Here is a 23,006-nt window from a genome sequence, read left to right as displayed (position 1 = left end):
CCGGGGTCTTCTCGTTCACGGCCCCTCTGCCTCTCTTCTCTGTGCATTAGATGTCTCTCATTGACGCTCTCTCCCGGGGTCTTCTCGTTCACGGCCCCTCTGCCTCTCTTCTATGTGTATTAGATGTCTCTCATTGACGCTTTCTCCCGGGGTCTTCTCGTTCACAGCCCCTCTACCTCTCTTCTCTGTGTATTAGATGTCTCTCATTGACGCTTTCTCCCGGGGTCTTCTCGTTCACGGCCGCTCTGCCTCTCTTCTCTGTGTATTAGATGTCTCTCATTGACGCTTTCTCCCGGGGTCTTCTCGTTCACTGCCCCTCTGCCTCTCTTCTATGTGTATTAGATGTCTCTCATTGACGCTTTCTCCCGGGGTCTTCTCGTTCACAGCCCCTCTGCCTCTCTTTCCTGTGTATTATATGTCTCTCGTTGACGCTTTCTCCCGGGGTCTTCTCGTTCACAGCCCCTCTGCCTCTCTTTCCTGTGTATTATATGTCTCTCGTTGACGCTTTCTCCTGGGGTCTTCTCATTCACGGCCCCTCTACCTCTCTTCTCTGTGTATTATATGTCTCTCGTTGACGCTTTCTCCTGGGGTCTTCTCGTTCACGGCCCCTCTGCCTCTCTTCTCTGTGTATTATATGTCTCTCATTGACGCTTTCTCCTGGGGTCTTCTCGCTCACAGCCCCTCTGCCTCTCTTCTCTGTGTATTAGATGTCTCTCATTGACGCTTTCTCCCGGGGTCTTCTCGTTCACGGCCCCTCTGCCTCTCTTCTCTGTGTATTAGATGTCTCTCATTGACGCTTTCTCCTGGGGTCTTCTCGTTCACAGCCCCTCTGCCTCTCTTCTCTGTGTATTAGATGTCTCTCATTGACGCTTTCTCCCGGGGTCTTCTCGTTCACGGCCCCTCTGCCTCTCTTCTATGTGTATTAGATGTCTCTCATTGACGCTTTCTCCCGGGGTCTTCTCGTTCACAGCCCCTCTGCCTCTCTTCTCTGTGTATTAGATGTCTCTCATTGACGCTTTCTCCTGGGGTCTTCTCGCTCACAGCCCCTCTGCCTCTCTTTCCTGTGTATTATATGTCTCTCGTTGACGCTTTCTCCTGGGGTCTTCTCGTTCACGGCCCCTCTGCCTCTCTTCTCTGTGTATTAGATGTCTCTCATTGACGCTTTCTCCTGGGGTCTTCTCGCTCACAGCCCCTCTGCCTCTCTTCTCTGTGTATTAGATGTCTCTCATTGACGCTTTCTCCCGGGGTCTTCTCGTTCACGGCCCCTCTGCCTCTCTTCTCTGTGTATTAGATGTCTCTCATTGACGCTTTCTCCCGGGGTCTTCTCGTTCACGGCCCCTCTGCCTCTCTTCTCTGTGTATTAGATGTATCTCATTGATGCTTTCTCCCGGGGTCTTCTCATTCACGGCCCCTCTACCTCTCTTCTCTGTGTATTAGATGTCTCTCATTGATGCTTTCTCCCGGGGTCTTCTCGTTCACGGCCCCTCTGCCTCTCTTCTCTGTGTATTAGATGTCTCTCATTGATGCTTTCTCCCGGGGTCTTCTCGTTCACGGCCCCTCTGCCTCTCTTCTCTGTGTATTAGATGTCTCTCATTGACGCTTTCTTCTGGGGTCTTCTCTTTCACGGACTCTCTTCTCTGTGTATTAGATGTCTCTCATTGATGCTTTCTCCCGGGGTCTTCTCGTTCACAGCCCCTCTGCCTCTCTTCTCTGTGTATTAGATGTATCTCATTGATGCTTTCTCCCGGGGTCTTCTCGTTCACGGCCCCTCTGCCTCTCTTCTCTGTGTATTAGATGTCTCTCATTGACGCTTTCTCCTGGGGTCTTCTCATTCACGGCCCCTCTACCTCTCTTCTCTGTGTATTAGATGTCTCTCACGGCCTCTCTTCTCTGTGTATTAGATGTCTCTCATTGATGCTTTCTCCCGGGGTCTTCTCGTTCACGGCCCCTCTGCCTCTCTTTTCTGTGTATTAGATGTCTCTCATTGACGCTTTCTCCTGGGGTCTTCTCGTTCACGGCCCTTCTGCCTCTCTTCTCTGTGTATTAGATGTCTCTCATTGACGCTTTCTCCCGGGGTCTTCTCGTTCACGGCCCCTCTGCCTCTCTTCTCTGTGTATTAGATGTCTCTCATTGACGCTTTCTCCCGGGGTCTTCTCGTTCACGGCCCCTCTGCCTCTCTTCCCTGTGTATTAGATGTCTCTCATTGATGCTTTCTCCCGGGGTCTTCTCGTTCACGGCCCCTCTGCCTCTCTTCTCTGTGTATTAGATGTATCTCATTGATGCTTTCTCCCGGGGTCTTCTCATTCACGGCCCCTCTACCTCTCTTCTCTGTGTATTAGATGTCTCTCATTGACGCTTTCTCCCGGGGTCTTCTCGTTCACAGCCCCTCTGCCTCTCTTCTCTGTGTATTAGATGTCTCTCATTGTCGCTTTCTTCTGGGGTCTTCTCTTTCACGGACTCTCTTCTCTGTGTATTAGATGTCTCTCATTGATGCTTTCTCCCGGGGTCTTCTCGTTCACAGCCCCTCTGCCTCTCTTCTCTGTATATTAGATGTCTCTCATTGACGCTTTCTCCCGGGGTCTTCTCGTTCACGGCCCCTCTGCCTCTCTTCTCTGTGTATTAGATGTCTCTCATTGACGCTTTCTCCTGGGGTCTTCTCGTTCACGGCCCCTCTGCCTCTCTTTTCTGTGTATTAGATGTCTCTCATTGACGCTTTCTCCCGGGGTCTTCTCGTTCACGGCCCCTCTGCCTCTCTTCTCTGTGTATTAGATGTCTCTCATTGATGCTTTCTCCTGGGGTCTTCTCGTTCACGGCCCCTCTGCCTCTCTTCTCTGTGTATTAGATGTCTCTCATTGACGCTTTCTCCCGGGGTCTTCTCGTTCACGGCCCCTCTGCCTCTCTTCTCTGTGTATTAGATGTCTCTCATTGACGCTTTCTCCCGGGGTCTTCTCGTTCACGGCCCCTCTGCCTCTCTTCTCTGTGTATTAGATGTCTCTCATTGATGCTTTCTCCCGGGGTCTTCTCGTTCACGGCCCCTCTGCCTCTCTTCTCTGTGTATTAGATGTCTCTCATTGACGCTTTCTCCTGGGGTCTTCTCGTTCACGGCCCCTCTGCCTCTCTTTTCTGTGTATTAGATGTCTCTCATTGACGCTTTCTCCCGGGGTCTTCTCGTTCACAGCCCCTCTGCCTCTCTTTTCTGTGTATTAGATGTCTCTCATTGACGCTTTCTCCCGGGGTCTTCTCGTTCACGGCCCCTCTGCCTCTCTTCTCTGTGTATTAGATGTCTCTCATTGACGCTTTCTCCTGGGGTCTTCTCGCTCACAGCCCCTCTGCCTCTCTTCTCTGTGTATTAGATGTCTCTCATTGACGCTTTCTCCTGGGGTCTTCTCGTTCACGGCCCCTCTGCCTCTCTTCTCTGTGTATTATATGTCTCTCGTTGACGCTTTCTCCTGGGGTCTTCTCGTTCACGGCCCCTCTGCCTCTCTTCTCTGTGTATTATATGTCTCTCATTGACGCTTTCTCCCGGGGTCTTCTCCTTCACGGCCCCTCTGCCTCTCTTCTCTGTGTATTAGATGTCTCTCATTGACGCTTTCTCCCGGGGTCTTCTCGTTCACAGCCCCTCTGCCTCTCTTCTCTGTGTATTAGATGTATCTCATTGATGCTTTCTCCCGGGGTCTTCTCGTTCACGGCCCCTCTGCCTCTCTTCTCTGTGTATTAGATGTGTCTCATTGATGCTTTCTCCCGGGGTCTTCTCGTTCACGGCCCCTCTGCCTCTCATCCCTGTGTATTAGATGTCTCTCATTGACGCTTTCTCCCGGGGTCTTCTCGTTCACAGCCCCTCTGCCTCTCTTCTCTGTGTATTAGATGTCTCTCATTGACGCTTTCTCCTGGGGTCTTCTCGTTCACGGCCCCTCTGCCTCTCTTCTCTGTATATTAGATGTCTCTCATTGATGCTTTCTCCTGGGGTCTTCTCGTTCACGGCCCCTCTGCCTCTCATCTCTGTGTATTAGATGTCTCTCATTGACGCTTTCTCCCGGGGTCTTCTCGTTCACAGCCCCTCTGCCTCTCTTCTCTGTATATTAGATGTCTCTCATTGATGCTTTCTCCCGGGGTCTTCTCGTTCACGGCCCCTCTGCCTCTCTTCTCTGTGTATTAGATGTCTCTCATTGACGCTTTCTCCTGGGGTCTTCTCGTTCACGGCCCCTCTGCCTCTCTTCTCTGTGTATTAGATGTCTCTCATTGACGCTTTCTCCCGGGGTCTTCTCGTTCACAGCCCCTCTGCCTCTCTTCTCTGTATATTAGATGTCTCTCATTGATGCTTTCTCCCGGGGTCTTCTCGTTCACGGCCCCTCTGCCTCTCTTCTCTGTGTATTAGATGTCTCTCATTGACGCTTTCTCCCGGGGTCTTCTCGTTCACAGCCCCTCTGCCTCTCTTCTCTGTGTATTAGATGTCTCTCATTGATGCTTTCTCCCGGGGTCTTCTCGTTCACAGCCCCTCTGCCTCTCTTCTCTGTGTATTAGATGTCTCTCATTGACGCTTTCTCCTGGGGTCTTCTCGTTCACGGCCCCTCTGCCTCTCTTCTCTGTATATTAGATGTCTCTCATTGATGCTTTCTCCTGGGGTCTTCTCGTTCACGGCCCCTCTGCCTCTCATCTCTGTGTATTAGATGTCTCTCATTGACGCTTTCTCCCGGGGTCTTCTCGTTCACGGCCCCTCTGCCTCTCTTCTCTGTATATTAGATGTCTCTCATTGGCGCTTTCTCCCGGGGTCTTCTCGTTCACAGCCCCTCTGCCTCTCTTCTCTGTGTATTAGATGTCTCTCATTGACGCTTTCTCCCGGGGTCTTCTCGTTCACGGCCCCTCTGCCTCTCTTCTCTGTGTATTAGATGTCTCTCATTGACGCTTTCTTCTGGGGTCTTCTCTTTCACGGCCTCTCTTCTCTGTGTATTAGATGTCTCTCATTGATGCTTTCTCCCGGGGTCTTCTCGTTCACAGCCCCTCTGCCTCTCTTCTCTGTGTATTATATGTCTCTCATTGACGCTTTCTCCCGGGGTCTTCTCGTTCACGGCCCCTCTGCCTCTCTTCTCTGTGTATTAGATGTCTCTCATTGACGCTTTCTCCCGGGATCTTCTCGTTCACGGCCCCTCTGCCTCTCTTCTCTGTGTATTAGATGTCTCTCATTGATGCTTTCTCCCGGGGTCTTCTCGTTCACGGCCCCTCTGCCTCTCTTCTCTGTGTATTAGATGTCTCTCATTGACGCTTTCTCCCGGGGTCTTCTCGTTCACAGCCCCTCTGCCTCTCTTCTCTGTGTATTAGATGTATCTCATTGACGCTTTCTCCCGGGGTCTTCTCATTCACAGCCCCTCTGCCTCTCTTCTCTGTGTATTAGATGTCTCTCATTGATGCTTTCTCCCGGGGTCTTCTCGTTCACGGCCCCTCTGCCTCTCTTCTCTGTGTATTAGATGTATCTCATTGACGCTTTCTCCCGGGGTCTTCTCGTTCACAGCCCCTCTGCCTCTCTTCTCTGTGTATTAGATGTATCTCATTGACGCTTTCTCCCGGGGTCTTCTCGTTCACGGCCCCTCTGCCTCTCTTCTCTGTGTATTAGATGTCTCTCATTAACGCTTTCTCCCGGGGTCTTCTCGTTCACGGCCCCTCTGCCTCTCTTCTCTGTGTATTAGATGTCTCTCATTGACGCTTTCTCCTGGGGTCTTCTCGTTCACAGCCCCTCTGCCTCTCTTCTCTGTGTATTAGATGTCTCTCATTAACGCTTTCTCCCGGGGTCTTCTCGTTCACAGCCCATCTGCCTCTCTTCTCTGTGTATTAGATGTCTCTCATTGATGCTTTCTCCCGGGGTCTTCTCGTTCACGGCCCCTCTGCCTCTCTTCTGTGTGTATTAGATGTCTCTCATTGACGCTTTCTCCCGGGGTCTTCTCGTTCACGGCCCCTCTGCCTCTCTTCTCTGTGTATTAGATGTCTCTCATTGACGCTTTCTCCCGGGGTCTTCTCGTTCACGGCCCCTCTGCCTCTCTTCTGTGTGTATTAGATGTCTCTCATTGACGCTTTCTCCCGGGGTCTTCTCGTTCACGGCCCCTCTGCCTCTCTTCTCTGTGTATTAGATGTCTCTCATTGACGCTTTCTCCCGGGGTCTTCTCGTTCACGGCCCCTCTGCCTCTCTTCTCTGTGCATTAGATGTCTCTCATTGACGCTCTCTCCCGGGGTCTTCTCGTTCACGGCCCCTCTGCCTCTCTTCTATGTGTATTAGATGTCTCTCATTGACGCTTTCTCCCGGGGTCTTCTCGTTCACAGCCCCTCTACCTCTCTTCTCTGTGTATTAGATGTCTCTCATTGACGCTTTCTCCCGGGGTCTTCTCGTTCACAGCCCCTCTGCCTCTCTTCTCTGTGTATTAGATGTCTCTCATTGACGCTTTCTCCCGGGGTCTTCTCGTTCACGGCCCCTCTGCCTCTCTTCTCTGTGTATTAGATGTCTCTCATTGACGCTTTCTCCCGGGGTCTTCTCGTTCACGGCCCCTCTGCCTCTCTTCTTTGTGTATTAGATGTCTCTCATTGACGCTTTCTCCCGGGGTCTTCTCGTTCACGGCCCCTCTGCCTCTCTTCTTTGTGTATTAGATGTCTCTCATTGATGCTTTCTCCCGGGGTCTTCTCGTTCACAGCCCCTCTGCCTCTCTTCTCTGTATATTAGATGTCTCTCATTGATGCTTTCTCCCGGGGTCTTCTCGTTCACGGCCCGTCTGCCTCTCTTCTCTGTGTATTAGATGTCTCTCATTGACGCTTTCTCCCGGGGTCTTCTCGTTCACAGCCCCTCTGCCTCTCTTCTCTGTGTATTAGATGTCTCTCGTTGACGCTTTCTCCCGGGGTCTTCTCGTTCACGGCCCCTCTGCCTCTCTTCTCTGTGTATTAGATGTCTCTCGTTGACGCTTTCTCCTGGGGTCTTCTCGTTCACAGCCCCTCTGCCTCTCTTCTCTGTATATTAGATGTCTCTCATTGACGCTTTCTCCTGGGGTCTTCTCGTTCACAGCCCCTCTGCCTCTCTTCTCTGTGTATTAGCTGTCTCTCATTGACGCTTTCTCCTGGGGTCTTCTCGTTCACAGCCCCTCTGCCTCTCTTCTCTGTGTATTAGATGTCTCTCGTTGACGCTTTCTCCCGGGGTCTTCTCGTTCACGACCCCTCTGCCTCTCTTCTCTGTGTATTAGATGTCTCTCGTTGACGCTTTCTCCTGGGGTCTTCTCGTTCACGACCCCTCTGCCTCTCTTCTCTGTGTATTAGATGTCTCTCGTTGACGCTTTCTCCTGGGGTCTTCTCGTTCACGGCCGCTCTGCCTCTCTTCTCTGTGTATTAGATGTCTCTCGTTGACGCTTTCTCCCGGGGTCTTCTCGTTCACGGCCCCTCTGCCTCTCTTCTCTGTGTATTATATGTCTCTCGTTGACGCTTTCTCCCGGGGTCTTCTCGTTCACAGCCCATCTGCCTCTCTTCTCTGTGTATTAGATGTCTCTCATTAACGCTTTCTCCCGGGGTCTTCTCGTTCACAGCCCATCTGCCTCTCTTCTCTGTGTATTAGATGTCTCTCATTGACGCTTTCTCCCGGGGTCTTCTCGTTCACAGCCCATCTGCCTCTCTTCTCTGTGTATTAGATGTCTCTCATTAACGCTTTCTCCCGGGGTCTTCTCGTTCACAGCCCATCTGCCTCTCTTCTCTGTGTATTAGATGTCTCTCATTGACGCTTTCTCCCGGGGTCTTCTCGTTCACGGCCCCTCTGCCTCTCTTCTCTGTGTATTAGATGTCTCTCATTGACGCTTTCTCCCGGGGTCTTCTCGTTCACGGCCCCTCTGCCTCTCTTCTCTGTGTATTAGATGTCTCTCATTGACGCTTTCTCCCGGGGTCTTCTCGTTCACGGCCCCTCTGCCTCTCTTCTCTGTGTATTAGATGTCTCTCATTGATGCTTTCTCCCGGGGTCTTCTCGTTCACGGCCCCTCTGCCTCTCTTCTCTGTGTATTAGATGTCTCTCGTTGAATCTTTCTCCCGGGGTCTTCTCGTTCACGGCCCCTCTGCCTCTCTTCTCTGTGTATTAGATGTCTCTCATTGACGCTTTCTCCCGGGGTCTTCTCGTTCACGGCCCCTCTACCTCTCTTCTCTGTGTATTAGATGTCTCTCATTGACGCTTTCTCCCGGGGTCTTCTCGTTCACGGCCCCTCTGCCTCTCTTCTCTGTGCATTAGATGTCTCTCATTGATGCTTTCTCCCGGGGTCTTCTCGTTCACGGCCCCTCTGCCTCTCTTCTCTGTGTATTAGATGTCTCTCGTTGAATCTTTCTCCCGGGGTCTTCTCGTTCACGGCCCCTCTGCCTCTCTTCTCTGTGTATTAGATGTCTCTCATTGACGCTTTCTCCCGGGGTCTTCTCGTTCACGGCCCCTCTGCCTCTCTTCTCTGTGTATTAGATGTCTCTCATTGACGCTCTCTCCCGGTGTCTTCTCGTTCACGGCCCCTCTGCCTCTCTTCTATGTGTATTAGATGTCTCTCATTGACGCTTTCTTCTGGGGTCTTCTCTTTCACGGCCTCTCTTCTCTGTGTATTAGATGTCTCTCATTGACGCTTTCTCCCGGGGTCTTCTCGTTCACGGCCCCTCTGCCTCTCTTCTCTGTGCATTAGATGTCTCTCATTGACGCTCTCTCCCGGGGTCTTCTCGTTCACGGCCCCTCTGCCTCTCTTCTATGTGTATTAGATGTCTCTCATTGACGCTCTCTCCCGGGGTCTTCTCGTTCACAGCCCCTCTGCCTCTCTTCTCTGTGCATTAGATGTCTCTCATTGACGCTCTCTCCCGGGGTCTTCTCGTTCACAGCCCCTCTACCTCTCTTCTCTGTGTATTAGATGTCTCTCATTGACGCTTTCTCTCGGGGTCTTCTCGTTCACGGCCGCTCTGCCTCTCTTCTCTGTGTATTAGATGTCTCTCATTGACGCTTTCTCCCGGGGTCTTCTCGTTCACAGCCCCTCTGCCTCTCTTCTCTGTGTATTAGATGTCTCTCATTGACGCTTTCTCCCGGGGTCTTCTCGTTCACGGCCCCTCTGCCTCTCTTCTCTGTGTATTAGATGTCTCTCATTGACGCTTTCTCCCGGGGTCTTCTCGTTCACGGCCCCTCTGCCTCTCTTCTTTGTGTATTAGATGTCTCTCATTGATGCTTTCTCCCGGGGTCTTCTCGTTCACGGCCCCTCTGCCTCTCTTCTCTGTGTATTAGATGTCTCTCATTGACGCTTTCTCCCGGGGTCTTCTCGTTCACGGCCCCTCTGCCTCTCTTCTCTGTGTATTAGATGTCTCTCGTTGACGCTTTCTCCCGGGGTCTTCTCGTTCACGGCCCCTCTGCCTCTCTTCTCTGTGTATTAGATGTCTCTCGTTGACGCTTTCTCCTGGGGTCTTCTCGTTCACAGCCCCTCTGCCTCTCTTCTCTGTATATTAGATGTCTCTCATTGACGCTTTCTCCTGGGGTCTTCTCGTTCACAGCCCCTCTGCCTCTCTTCTCTGTGTATTAGATGTCTCTCATTGACGCTTTCTCCCGGGGTCTTCTCGTTCACAGCCCCTCTGCCTCTCTTCTCTGTGTATTAGATGTCTCTCATTGATGCTTTCTCCCGGGGTCTTCTCGTTCACGGCCCATCTGCCTCTCTTCTCTGTGTATTAGATGTCTCTCATTGACGCTTTCTCCCGGGGTCTTCTCGTTCACAGCCCATCTGCCTCTCTTCTCTGTGTATTAGATGTCTCTCATTGACGCTTTCTCCCGGGGTCTTCTCGTTCACAGCCCATCTGCCTCTCTTCTCTGTGTATTAGATGTCTCTCATTGACGCTTTCTCCCGGGGTCTTCTCGTTCACAGCCCCTCTGCCTCTCTTCTCTGTATATTAGATGTCTCTCATTGATGCTTTCTCCCGGGGTCTTCTCGTTCACGGCCGCTCTGCCTCTCTTCTCTGTGTATTAGATGTCTCTCATTGACGCTTTCTCCCGGGGTCTTCTCGTTCACGGCCCCTCTGCCTCTCTTCTCTGTGTATTAGATGTCTCTCATTGACGCTTTCTCCCGGGGTCTTCTCGTTCACGGCCCCTCTGCCTCTCTTCTCTGTGTATTAGATGTCTCTCATTGATGCTTTCTCCCGGGGTCTTCTCGCTCACAGCCCCTCTGCCTCTCTTCTCTGTGTATTAGATGTCTCTCATTGATGCTTTCTCCTGGGGTCTTCTCGTTCACGGCCCCTCTGCCTCTCTTCTCTGTGTATTAGATGTCTCTCATTGATGCTTTCTCCTGGGGTCTTCTCGTTCACGGCCCCTCTGCCTCTCTTCTCTGTGTATTAGATGTCTCTCATTGATGCTTTCTCCTAGGGTCTTCTCGTTCACGGCCCCTCTGCCTCTCTTCTCTGTGTATTAGATGTCTCTCATTGATGCTTTCTCCTGGGGTCTTCTCGTTCACGGCCCCTCTGCCTCTCTTCTCTGTGTATTAGATGTCTCTCATTGACGCTTTCTCCCGGGGTCTTCTCGTTCACGGCCCCTCTGCCTCTCTTCTCTGTGTATTAGATGTCTCTCATTGATGCTTTCTCCTGGGGTCTTCTCGTTCACGGCCCCTCTGCCTCTCTTCTCTGTGTATTAGATGTCTCTCATTGACGCTTTCTCCCGGGGTCTTCTCGTTCACGGCCTCTCTGCCTCTCTTCTCTGTGTATTAGATGTCTCTCATTGACGCTTTCTCCCGGGGTCTTCTCGTTCACAGCCCCTCTGCCTCTCTTCTCTGTGTATTAGATGTCTCTCATTGACGCTTTCTCCCGGGGTCTTCTCGTTCACGGCCCCTCTGCCTCTCTTCTCTGTGTATTAGATGTCTCTCATTGATGCTTTCTCCTGGGGTCTTCTCGTTCACGGCCCCTCTGCCTCTCTTCTCTGTGTATTAGATGTCTCTCATTGATGCTTTCTCCCGGGGTCTTCTCGTTCACGGCCCCTCTGCCTCTCTTCTCTGTGTATTAGATGTCTCTCATTGATGCTTTCTCCCGGGGTCTTCTCGTTCACGGCCCCTCTGCCTCTCTTCTCTGTGTATTAGATGTCTCTCATTGATGCTTTCTCCCGGGGTCTTCTCTTTCACGGCCCCTCTGCCTCTCTTCTCTGTGTATTAGATGTCTCTCATTGATGCTTTCTCCCAGGGTCTTCTCGTTCACAGCCCCTCTGCCTCTCTTCTCTGTGTATTAGATGTCTCTCATTGACGCTTTCTCCCGGGGTCTTCTCGTTCACGGCCCCTCTGCCTCTCTTCTCTGTGTATTAGATGTCTCTCGTTGATGCTTTCTCCCGGGGTCTTCTCGTTCACAGCCCCTCTACCTCTCTTCTCTGTGTATTAGATGTCTCTCATTGACGCTTTCTCCCGGGGTCTTCTCGTTCACGGCCCCTCTGCCTCTCTTCTCTGTGTATTAGATGTCTCTCATTGACGCTTTCTCCTGGGGTCTTCTCGTTCACGGCCCCTCTGCCTCTCTTTTCTGTGTATTAGATGTCTCTCATTGATGCTTTCTCCTGGGGTCTTCTCGTTCACGGCCCCTCTGCCTCTCTTCTCTGTGTATTAGATGTCTCTCATTGACGCTTTCTCCTGGGGTCTTCTCGTTCACAGCCCCTCTGCCTCTCTTCTCTGTGTATTAGATGTCTCTCATTGATGCTTTCTCCTGGGGTCTTCTCGTTCACGGCCCCTCTGCCTCTCTTCTCTGTGTATTAGATGTCTCTCATTGACGCTTTCTCCCGGGGTCTTCTCGTTCACGGCCCCTCTGCCTCTCTTCTCTGTGTATTAGATGTCTCTCATTGACGCTTTCTCCCGGGGTCTTCTCGTTCACGGCCCCTCTGCCTCTCTTCTCTGTGTATTAGATGTCTCTCATTGATGCTTTCTCCTGGGGTCTTCTCGTTCACAGCCCCTCTGCCTCTCTTCTCTGTGTATTAGATGTCTCTCATTGACGCTTTCTCCCGGGGTCTTCTCGTTCACGGCCCCTCTACCTCTCTTCTCTGTGTATTAGATGTCTCTCATTGACGCTTTCTCCCGGGGTCTTCTCGTTCACGGCCCCTCTGCCTCTCTTCTCTGTGTATTAGATGTCTCTCATTGATGCTTTCTCCCGGGGTCTTCTCGTTCACGGCCCCTCTGCCTCTCTTCTCTGTGTATTAGATGTCTCACATTGACGCTTTCTCCTGGGGTCTTCTCGTTCACAGCCCCTCTGCCTCTCTTCTCTGTGTATTAGATGTCTCTCATTGACGCTTTCTCCCGGTGTCTTCTCGTTCACGGCCCCTCTGCCTCTCTTCTCTGTGTATTAGATGTCTCTCATTGACGCTTTCTCCCGGGGTCTTCTCGTTCACGGCCCCTCTGCCTCTCTTCTCTGTGTATTAGATGTCTCTCATTGACGCTTTCTCCCGGGGTCTTCTCGTTCACAGCCCCTCTGCCTCTCTTCCCTGTGTATTAGATATCTCTCATTGACGCTTTCTCCCGGGGTCTTCTCGTTCACGGCCCCTCTGCCTCTCTTCTCTGTGTATTAGATGTCTCTCATTGACGCTTTCTCCCGGGGTCTTCTCGTTCACGGCCCCTCTGCCTCTCTTCTCTGTGTATTAGATGTCTCTCATTGATGCTTTCTCCCGGGGTCTTCTCGTTCACGGCCCCTCTGCCTCTCTTCTCTGTGTATTAGATGTCTCTCATTGACGCTTTCTCCCGGGGTCTTCTCGTTCACAGCCCCTCTGCCTCTCTTCCTCGTTCTCGGTTCTTCGGGAGCAGACGGGACATTGCTTTGATTTCAGCGTCTTGCTCTGCTCTTTGCTGTTGGGCGCTGGATACGATGCGTACTGCGTCAGCGGATATGCCACCCACAAAATGTGCCTCATGGATGAGCGTCAAGAAGCCTGTCCTCTACTGAACACCCCGCAAGAGGTGAGAGGAAGCCCAGGTGTAGAGGGTGCGGAGGGCTAACACTACGAGGGTCCTGCAGCCCGCCCGCTTCTTCCATAAGTGCTGCTCTCGTATCCTCAGTTGTGTTCATTTCTGCACTGTTACTCCATCCAGAGCCGTGGATCGTCACCACTGAAGCCCCCTCAGAAGTACAGTGTGCGCCCCCCCAGACAACTACTCAGTAAGTTTCAGCTCCAGCAGGAAGTCAAGCAGGAGGCGAAGGAGCAGGCCGCCAGCCGGAAGCAGCACGAAGAAGAGGAGCGTCGCCTGGCGGTACGTGTTACCTGCCCCTCATACCGAGGCAATGATCCCCACCGAGCACACAGGTGTCACACTGACGGCAGCTGCCAGCGGTGGATCCCTACTGATCGACGTGGTGCACAGTCTTCTACTACTGCAGTCCCCTTAACAATAATAATGTTATTTCTATAGCACCAACATATTCCACAGCACTGTTCAATAAGAGAGGACATGTGCAGACAATAAAGACATTACATGGTAACACGGCGTTCACCAGTTACAGGAGGACGAGGGTCCGGCTCCAGGCTACAATCTATGAGGAGAGGGGGGACACAAGGGATACAACGTGCTGTCATGTACGGTCCGGCCGTCAGTATGATAAATAGGGATTATGATATAAAGCTGCAGGATCTATCATCAGCCAGGATCTGTACATACAGTTAGGTCCATATATATTTGGACAGAGACAACATTTTTCTAGTTTTGCTTCTAGACATGACCACAATGAACTTTAAACAAGACAATTCAGATGCAGTTGAAGTTCAGACTTTCCGCTTTCATTTGAGGGTCTCCACATTAACATTGGATGAAGGGTTTCGGAGTTTCAGCTCCTTACCATGTGCCACCTTGTTATTAAAGGGACCAAAAGTAATTGGACAGTTGACTCCAAGGCTATTTCATGGACAGGTGTGGGCAATCCCTTCGTTATGTCATTCTCCATTAAGCAGATACAAGGCCTGGAGTTGATTTGAGGTTGGTGCTTGCATTTGGAAGGTTTTGCTGTGAAGTAAACATGCGGTCAAAGGAGCTCTCCATGCAGGTGAAACAAGCCATCCTTAAGCTGAAAAAACCCATCCGAGAAATGGCTACAATATTAGGAGCGGCAAAATCTACAGTTTGGTACATCCTGAGAAAGAAAGAAAGCACAGGTGAACTCATCAATGCAAAAAGACCTGGGCGCCCACGGAAGACAACAGTGGTGGATGATGGCAGAATAATCTCCATGGTGAAGAGAAACCCCTTCACAACAGCCAACCAAGTGACCACCACTCTCCAGGAGGTAGGCGTATCAATATCCAAATCTACCATAAAGAGAAGACTGCATGAAAGTAACTACAGAGGGTTCACTGCACGGTGCAAGCCACTCATAAGCATCAAGAAGAAAAAGGCTAAAAAACATCGAAAAAAGCCGCACAGTTCTGGAAGAAACCAAGATCAACCTCTACCAGAATGATGGAAAGAGAAAAGTATGGCGAAGGCGTGGTACAGCTCATGATCCAAAGCATACCACATCATCTGTAAAACACGGCGGAGGCAGTGTGATGGCGCGGGCATGCATGGCTGCCAGTGGCACTGGGTCACTAGTGTTTATTGATGATGTGACACAGGACAGAAGCAGCCGAATGAATTCTGATGTATTCAGAGCCATACTGTGTGCTCAGATCCAGCCAAATGCAGCCAAACTGATTGTCCATCTGTAGTATCAAACGACGACCAATGACCCAAAACATAAAGCCAAAGCAACCCAGGAGTTTATTAAAGCAAAGAAGTGGAATATTCTTGAATGGCCAAGTCAGTCACCTGATCTCAACCCAATTGAGCCGCATTTCACTTGTTAAAGACTAAACTTCAGACAGAAAGGCCCACAAACAAACAGCAACTGAAAAGCACCGCAGTGAAGGCCTGGCAGAGCATCAAAAAGGAGGAAACACAGCGTCTGGTGATGTCCATGAGTTCAAGACTTCAGGCAGTCATTGCCAACAAAGGGTTTTCAACCAAGTACTAGAAATGAACATTTTATTTACAATTATTTAATCAGTCCAATTACTTTTGGTCCCTTTAATAACAGGGTGGCACATGTTAAGGAGCTGAAACTCCTAAACCCTTCATCCAATGTTAATGTGGAGACCCTCAAATGAAAGTGGAAAGTCTGAACTTCAACTGCATCTGAATTGTTTGGTTTAAAGTTCATTGTGGTCATGTCTAGAAGCAAAACTAGAAAAATGTTCTCTCTGTCCAAATATATATGGACTGTAACGGGTCTGGTAGGCGGAACCTCTGAGCTACTATACAAGGGGGCGGTCCTTGTAAGGGAGCGGGTGGCGACCAGGGAAGACGGGCAGGAAGTCACAGCAGGTGACCGGGACAGTCTCTGGGTGAACGGGCAGGAGGTCACGGCAAGTGACCGGGGCAGTCTCTGGGTAAAGGGTAGGTACGACCTGTGATGGCTGAACCTCCAGGAAGGCTAGCAGGCAGATGACAGATGAGTGCTCCCAGGTGAGCAAGCGAGAGTCTCTGGAATAGCAGGTGGTCACAGCACGTGACGGCGGAGCCTCCAGGCAGGCAAGCAGGCAGGTATCAGAGGAGCGCTCCCAGGTGAGCGGGCAAGAGTCTCTGGAATAGCAGGTGGTCACAGCACGTGACGGCAGAGCCTCCGGGAAGGCTAGCAGGCAGGTAGCAGATGTGCGCTCCCAGGTGAGCGGCCAAGCTGGTCCATAGACAGACTGACAGGAGTTGTAAGGCAGACCGTCGGACCTCAGGCAAGCAGGCAGGTAGCAGGAATATCAGGCAGGAAACAGACAGCAAACTGGCAGGACTCTGGCAGGAATCAGGCAGGTAACTGACAGGTAACTGGCAACGGGACCTGAGGGCTGAAGCAGAGTAGTGAACAGTGCAACAACATTGCTCGGGCACCTCCATTTTGGAGGAGGTGCCTTATATATGGTGAAGTCCTCCGGCCATTGGCCGGGGACTCCTTAGGACGGCGCGCGCGGCCCCTTTAAGAGGGAGGGAGGGAGCGCGCGCCCTAAGCACAGTGGCCGGGAAGGAGCGCGCGCTGCCAGCAGAGCGGGAGGAGGACACCGGGCTCGGAGCAGAGAGGTGAGGGGAACAGCGTCCCTGCCTAGCAGAGGGCAGGGACGCCGGCGCTACAGTACCCCCCCCCCCTTTAGGCCCCCCCTTTTTTAGGCCAGACAGAAATTTAGCAAGGATGAGAGGGGCATGGATGTTCTCCCGGGGCTCCCACGTTCTCTCCTCAGGACCAAACCCCTTCCAATCTACTAGAAAAAAGGTCTTCCCTCTTACCCTTTTGGTGGCCAGAATGTTCTCTACCTCAAACTCGTTTTCAGCGGAAACCGGAGCAGGAGGCGTACCTGTAGACTTGGAAAAAGAGTTAAGTACCACAGGTTTGAGGAGATATACATGGAAGGAGTTAGGGATCCGCAAGTTGGCCAGGAGTTTCAATTTATAGGCCACCGGGTTGATCTGACTGATGACCTCCAGAGGACCGATGAACCGAGGCCCCAACTTATAGGAAGGAATCTTGAGCCGGACATACTTGGACGAGAGCCAGACCTTATCCCCTGGACGGAATTGAGGAGGATCCAGACGTTTTTTGTCAGCATGTCTTTTCATACGCTCGGATGACAGAAGGAGTGCGGACCGGGTACTCTCCCATATGGAGGAAAATTTGTTAACAAGAGATTCCGCAGCCGGATTGTCCACCGAGGTGGAGACGGGAAACGGGATCCGAGGATGCTGACCGAAGACTACAAAAAACGGGGATTTGGAGGAGGATTCGCTCTCATGATTGTTGTACGAGAATTCGGCCCATGGCAGGAGATCCACCCAGTCTGAATGGTGAGCATTAACGAAGTGCCGGAGGTAACAGGTCAGGTTCTGATTGATCCGCTCCACTTGACCATTAGACTGTGGGTGGTAAGCGGAGGAGAAGTCCAGGGTGACGTCTAGCAATTTACAAGTGGCTCTCCAGAAGCGTGAGGTGAACTGTACCCCACGATCCGACACGATGTGACGGGGCAGGCCATGAAGACGGAAGATGTGGCAGATAAAGTCTTTAGCTAGCTCGGGTGCAGACGGGAGGCCTGGCAGGGGAACGAAATGAGCCATCTTGGAAAAGCGGTCAGCGACCACCCAAATGACCGTACAACCGGCAGAGACGGGAAGATCAGTTATGAAGTCCATCGCTATATGCTGCCAGGGGGCAGCAGGTACTGGCAGAGGAAGGAGGCGACCGGCTGGCAGATGTCTCGGAACTTTGTTGCGGGCACAGGACACACAGGCAGAAACAAAGTCTATTACATCCTTGTGCAGGTTAGGCCACCAGTAGTGCCGGGTAATAAGCTGGAGGGTCTTTTTCTGACCGGCGTGGCCAGCTAGTTTTGATGAATGACCCCAGTGTAGGATCTTCTCCCGATCAGGTACCGATACGAACGTCTTACCGGGAGGGAGACGATTTAGACTCACGGGAGCCACCTGCATTACTCTGGCGGGATCGATGATATGTTTAGGTTCCTCCTCGAGGTCAGATACCAGAAAGGATCGGGACAAGGCGTCCGCTTTGATGTTCTTGTCAGCCGGGCGAAAATGTAGAGCAAAATCAAAGCGAGCAAAAAACAAGGACCACCGGGCTTGGCGCGGGTTAAGTCTCTGGGCATGCTGGAGATAAGCCAAGTTCTTGTGGTCAGTGTAAATTATTACCGGATGAAGAGCCCCTTCGAGCAGGTAACGCCACTCCTCCAATGCCAGCTTGATGGCCAATAACTCTCGGTCTCCTATGGAATAATTGCGCTCAGAAGAGGAGAAGAGTTTGGAGAAAAAGCCGCAAGTTACCATCCTCCCGGAAGATGATTTTTGAGTAAGTACAGCTCCGGCTCCAGAGGAGGAGGCGTCAACCTCCAGGAAGAACTGCTTGTTGCCGTCCGGACGATGCAGCACCAGGGCGGAAGAGAAGGCCTGTTTTAAGGAAAGAAAGGCCTCCTCTGCTTCGGACGGCCACTCCTTGGGATTAGTACCCTTACGGGTGAGCGCGGAAATTGGGGCAGTCCGGGAAGAGAAGTGTGGTATGAAGAGGCGGTAGTAGTTGGCGAAGCCCAGGAACCGCTGAATGGCCTTCAACCCCTCCGGTCGGGGCCATTTCTCGATGGCAGACAGTTTCTCTGGATCCATTCGAAGGCCGGTCTGAGAAATAATGTAGCCCAAAAACGGAAGCGAGGTCTGCTCAAAGAGGCACTTCTCGTATTTAGCGAAGAGGTGATTCTGCCTGAGCCTGAGCAGGACCTGACGAACGTCCCTCCGGTGAGTCTGGAGATCCGGAGAGAAGACCAAGATGTCGTCCAGGTACACCACTACGCAGGAGTAGAGAAGGTCCCGGAAGATGTCATTGACCAACTCTTGAAAGACGGCAGGAGCGTTACAGAGACCAAAGGGCATTACCAGATATTCATAGTGGCCGTCCCGGGTGTTGAATGCAGTCTTCCATTCATCCCCTTGACGGATACGGACCAGGTTGTACGCCCCACGGAGGTCCAGTTTGGTGAAGACTCTAGCCCCCCTCAGGCGATCAAATAATTCTGGAATGAGCGGAAGGGGGTACTTATTCTTCACCGTGATCTGGTTAAGGCCTCTATAGTCTATACAGGGACGGAGAGAGCCGTCCTTCTTTTTTACGAAGAAGAAGCCTGCTCCCGCCGGGGAGGTAGATTTCCGGATGAATCCCCTGGCCAAATTCTCCTCAATATATTCGGACATCGACCGGGTCTCAGCAGCGGACAATGGGTAAATACGCCCACAGGGAGGAGTAGTACCGGGTAACAGGTCGATAGGACAGTCGTATGGTCTATGAGGGGGTAGTGTCTCTGCTTCCTTTTTATTAAAGACATCAGCAAATGACCAATAGGGAATCGGAAGTCCAGGTAGATTAGTTGGGGTAGGAGAAGGACGGGCGGGATGAACAGGAACCAAACAAGTCTTATGACAGTCCTGTCCCCAGCGAAGGACTTCTCCGGTCTGCCAGTCAAGCACGGGTGCATGTCTCTGGAGCCAAGGTAGACCTAGTAAGAGGGCGTGAGAGAGCCCAGGCAGAACATGAAAGGAGATACTCTCAGAATGCAGCATTCCCACCTGCAGAGTTACGGATTCGGTGATGAGTTGGATGGGACGTGGTAAGAGACCCCCATCCACAGCAGTGACAGATAATGGTACAGCCAGAGGTTTGGTGGGGATGCAGTATTTTTCTACCAGGGACTGTGAAATAAGATTCCCGGCCGCTCCAGAGTCAAGTTGGGCTAGTTCGAAATAACGATTCTCCCCGCAGATAATAGAGACTGACAGCAACAGAGATGGAGAGGATTTATTCTTGTCTAGGTCGACCTCTCTGAGCGAACCTAGACACAGGCGTTTCCCGACCTCTCCGGGCAGGTACGGATCCGGTGCTCCTTACTGCCACAGTAGAAGCAGCTCCCTTCGGCACGGCGTAAGTCCTGACGGGTTTTGACCATCTTGGTCTGGTCGAGCTGCATAGGCTCAGGAGAGTGTACCTGGGGAGAAACGGAGGGAGTGACGGGTTTCTGAAAAGTAGGAGCTAGACGTGGAAACCTCCTCTCACGGGTGACCTCTTTGGCACGCTCCTGGAACCGTAGGTCAATCCGGGTGGCAAGGGTTATTAAGTCATCGAGAGTGGTTGGAATGTCCCGACCGGCGAGTTCATCTTTAATACGGCCGGACAGACCCTCCCAGAAGACAGATACCAGAGCGTCGTTATCCCAAGCCAGCTCCGAGGCAAGGGTACGGAACCGTATGGCATATTGGCCCACGGTGAGACTTCCCTGACGGAGGCGTAGCAGTGATGATGCGGATGAGGTCTTCCGTCCGGGTTCGTCGAAGACTTTCCGGAAAGCCGTGAGAAAGGCAGGCAAATCGGACACCAGGGGGTCTCCTCTCTCCCATAGAGGATTTAGCCAGGCCAGGGCCTCCCCGGTGAGATGGGACATGATGAAGGCAATTTTGGCCCGGTCGGAGTTAAACTGGTGGGACAGGAGTTCAAAGTGCAGGGTGCACTGATTTATGAAGCCCCGAGCCTGAGCGGAGTCGCCTCCGAAGCAAGGAGGTGCAGAAAGCCGGGGTCCGGGGTAGGATACCATGGTATTGGTGGGCAGCGGAGCTGCCGGGTTGCGAGTCATGGCACTGGCGGTGGTTGCTGGTGGAGCAGTCAGAGTGTCCAGGCGAGAATTGACATTCCGCAGGTGACCCAGGATGGACTCCTGTTGGGATCTCTGACGGGACAGTTCATGACAGAGGTCCGAGAGCGAGGGAGCTTGGGTGCCACCGGGTTCCATGGCCCGAGCAAACTGTAACGGGTCTGGTAGGCGGAACCTCTGAGCTACTATACAAGGGGGCGGTCCTTGTAAGGGAGCGGGTGGCGACCAGGGAAGACGGGCAGGCAGTCACAGCAGGTGACCGGGACAGTCTCTGGGTGAACGGGCAGGAGGTCACGGCAAGTGACCGGGGCAGTCTCTGGGTAAAGGGTAGGTACGACCTGTGATGGCTGAACCTCCAGGTAGGCTAGCAAGGCAGATGGAGGATGTGTGCTCCCAGGTGAGCAAGCGAGAGTCTCTGGAATAGCAGGTGGTCACAGCACGTGACGGCAGAGCCTCCAGGTAGGCAAGCAGGCAGGTAGCGGAGGAGCGCTCCCAGGTGAGCGGGCAAGAGTCTCTGGAATAGCAGGTGGTCACAGCACGTGACGGCAGAGCCTCCAGGTAGGCAAGCAGGCAGGTAGCGGAGGAGCGCTCCCAGGTGAGCGGGCAAGAGTCTCTGGAATAGCAGGTGGTCACAGCACGTGACGGCGGAGCCTCCAGGTAGGCAAGCAGGCAGGTAGCGGAGGAGCGCTCCCAGGTGAGCGGGCAAGAGTCTCTGCAATAGCAGGTGGTCACAGCACGTGACGGCGGAGCCTCCGGGTAGGCTAGCAGGCAGGTAGCAGAGGAGCGCTCCCAGGTGAGCGGGCAAGCTGGTCCATAGACAGACTGACAGGAGTAGGAAGGCAGACCGTCGGACCTCAGGCAAGCAGGCAGGTAGCAGAGGAGCGCTCCCAGGTGAGCGGGCAAGCTGGTCCATAGACAGACTGACAGGAGTAGGAAGGCAGACCGTCGGACCTCAGGCTAGCAAGCAGGTAGCAGGAATATCAGGCAGGAAACAGACAGCAAACTGGCAGGACTCTGGCAGGAATCAGGCAGGTAACTGGCAACGGGACCTGAGGGCTGAAGCAGAGTAGTGAACAGTGCAACAACATTGCTCGGGCACCTCCATTTTGGAGGAGGTGCCTTATATATGGTGAAGTCCTCCGGCCATTGGCCGGGGACTCCTTAGGACGGCGCGCGCGGCCCCTTTAAGAGGGAGGGAGCGCGCGCGCCCCCTAAGCACAGTGGCCGGGAAGGAGCGCGCGCTGCCAGCAGAGCGGGAGGAGGACGCCGGGCTCGGAGCAGAGAGGTGAGGGGAACAGCGTCCCTGCCTAGCAGTGGGCAGGGACGCCGACGCTACATGGACCTAACTGTATGTACATGTATGGTAGGGTGGTAGACAGAGATTAGGAGGAGATGTAGCGTGGTGCAGCACTGTGTAGATGGTTAGGTGGTAGACAGAGATTAGGAGGAGATGTAGGGTGGTGCAGCACTGTGGATAGGACAGGTAGGTGGTAGACAGAGATTAGGAGGAGATGTAGGGTGGTGCAGCACTGTGGAGAGGATGGGTAGGTGGTAGACAGAGATTAGGAGGAGATGTAGGGTGGTGCAGCACTGTGTAGATGGTTAGGTGGTAGACAGAGATTAGGAGGAGATGTAGGGTGGTGCAGCACTGTGGAGATGGTTAGGTGATAGACAGAGATTAGGAGGAGATGTAGGGTGGTGCAGCACTGTGGATAGGACAGGTAGGTGGTAGACAGAGATGAGGAGGAGATGTTGGGTGGTGCAGCACAGTGGAGATGGTTAGGTGGTAGACAGAGATGAGGAGGAGATGTAGGGTGGTGCAGCACTGTGGAGATGGTTAGGTGGTAGACAGAGATTAGGAGGAGATGTAGGGTGGTGCAGCACTGTGTAGATGGTTAGGTGGTAGACAGAGATCAGGAGGAGATGTAGGGTGGTGCAGCACTGTGGAGATGGTTAGGTGGTAGACAGAGATGAGGAGGAGATGTAGGGTGGTGCAGCACTGTGGAGAGGACGGGTAGGTGGTAGACAGAGATTAGGAGGAGATGTAGGGTGGTGCAGCACTGTGGAGATGGTTAGGTGGTAGACAGAGATTAGGAGGAGATGTAGGGTGGTGCAGCACTGTGGAGATGGTTAGGTGGTAGACAGAGATGAGGAGGAGATGTAGGGTGGTGCAGCACTGTGGAGAGGATGGGTAGGTGGTAGACCGAGATGAGGAGGAGATGTAAGGTGGTGCAGCACTGTGGAGAGGATGGGTAGGTGGTAGACCGAGATGAGGAGGAGATGTAAGGTGGTGCAGCACTGTGGAGATGGTTAGGTGGTAGACAGAGATGAGGAGGAGATGTAGGGCGGTGAAGCACTGTGGAGAGGACGTGTAGGTGGTAGACAGATGAGGAGGAGATGTAGGGCGGTGCAGCACTGTGGAGAGGACGGGTAGGTGGTAGACAGATGAGGAGATGTAAGGTGGTGCAGCACTGTGAAGATGGTTAGGTGGTAGACAGAGATGAGAAGGAGATGTAGGGTAGTGCAGCACTGTGGAGAGGATGGGTAGGTGGTAGACAGAGAAGAGGAGGAGATGTAGGGTGGTGCAGCACTGTGGAGATGGTTAGGTGGTAGACAGAGATGAGGAGGAGATGTAGGGTGGTGCAGCACTGTGGAGATGGTTAGGTGGTAGACAGAGATTAGGAGGAGATGTAAGGTGGTGCAGCACTGTGGAGATGGTTAGGTGGTAGACAGACATGAGGAGGAGATGTAGGGCGGTGCAGCACTGTGGAGAGGACGGGTAGGTGGTAGACAGAGATTAGGAGGAGATGTAGGGTGGCGCAGCACAGTG

The 23,006-nt window shown here is 52.7% G+C and overlaps 1 protein-coding gene across 1 annotated transcript in view; it reads left to right on the top strand.

Moving 5' to 3' along the window:
* DRC7 (dynein regulatory complex subunit 7) overlaps window positions 1–23,006 on the top strand; it is a 106,408-nt gene that overhangs the window by 11,748 nt on the left and 71,654 nt on the right. Inside the window, exons 5-6 of the mRNA XM_073659867.1 lie at window positions 12,726–12,920; window positions 13,053–13,211. Of these exons, the coding sequence (XP_073515968.1) occupies window positions 12,726–12,920; window positions 13,053–13,211 (354 nt within the window). The remainder of the gene's footprint in view (window positions 1–12,725; window positions 12,921–13,052; window positions 13,212–23,006) is intronic.

Source organism: Phyllobates terribilis, unplaced genomic scaffold (genome assembly GCF_046119375.1).
Source record: "Phyllobates terribilis strain yellow unplaced genomic scaffold, ASM4611937v1 Scaffold_14__1_contigs__length_39327217, whole genome shotgun sequence".
In the NCBI taxonomy this organism is placed as follows: domain Eukaryota; kingdom Metazoa; phylum Chordata; class Amphibia; order Anura; family Dendrobatidae; genus Phyllobates; species Phyllobates terribilis.
This window is presented reverse-complemented; position numbering and strand designations above follow the sequence as displayed.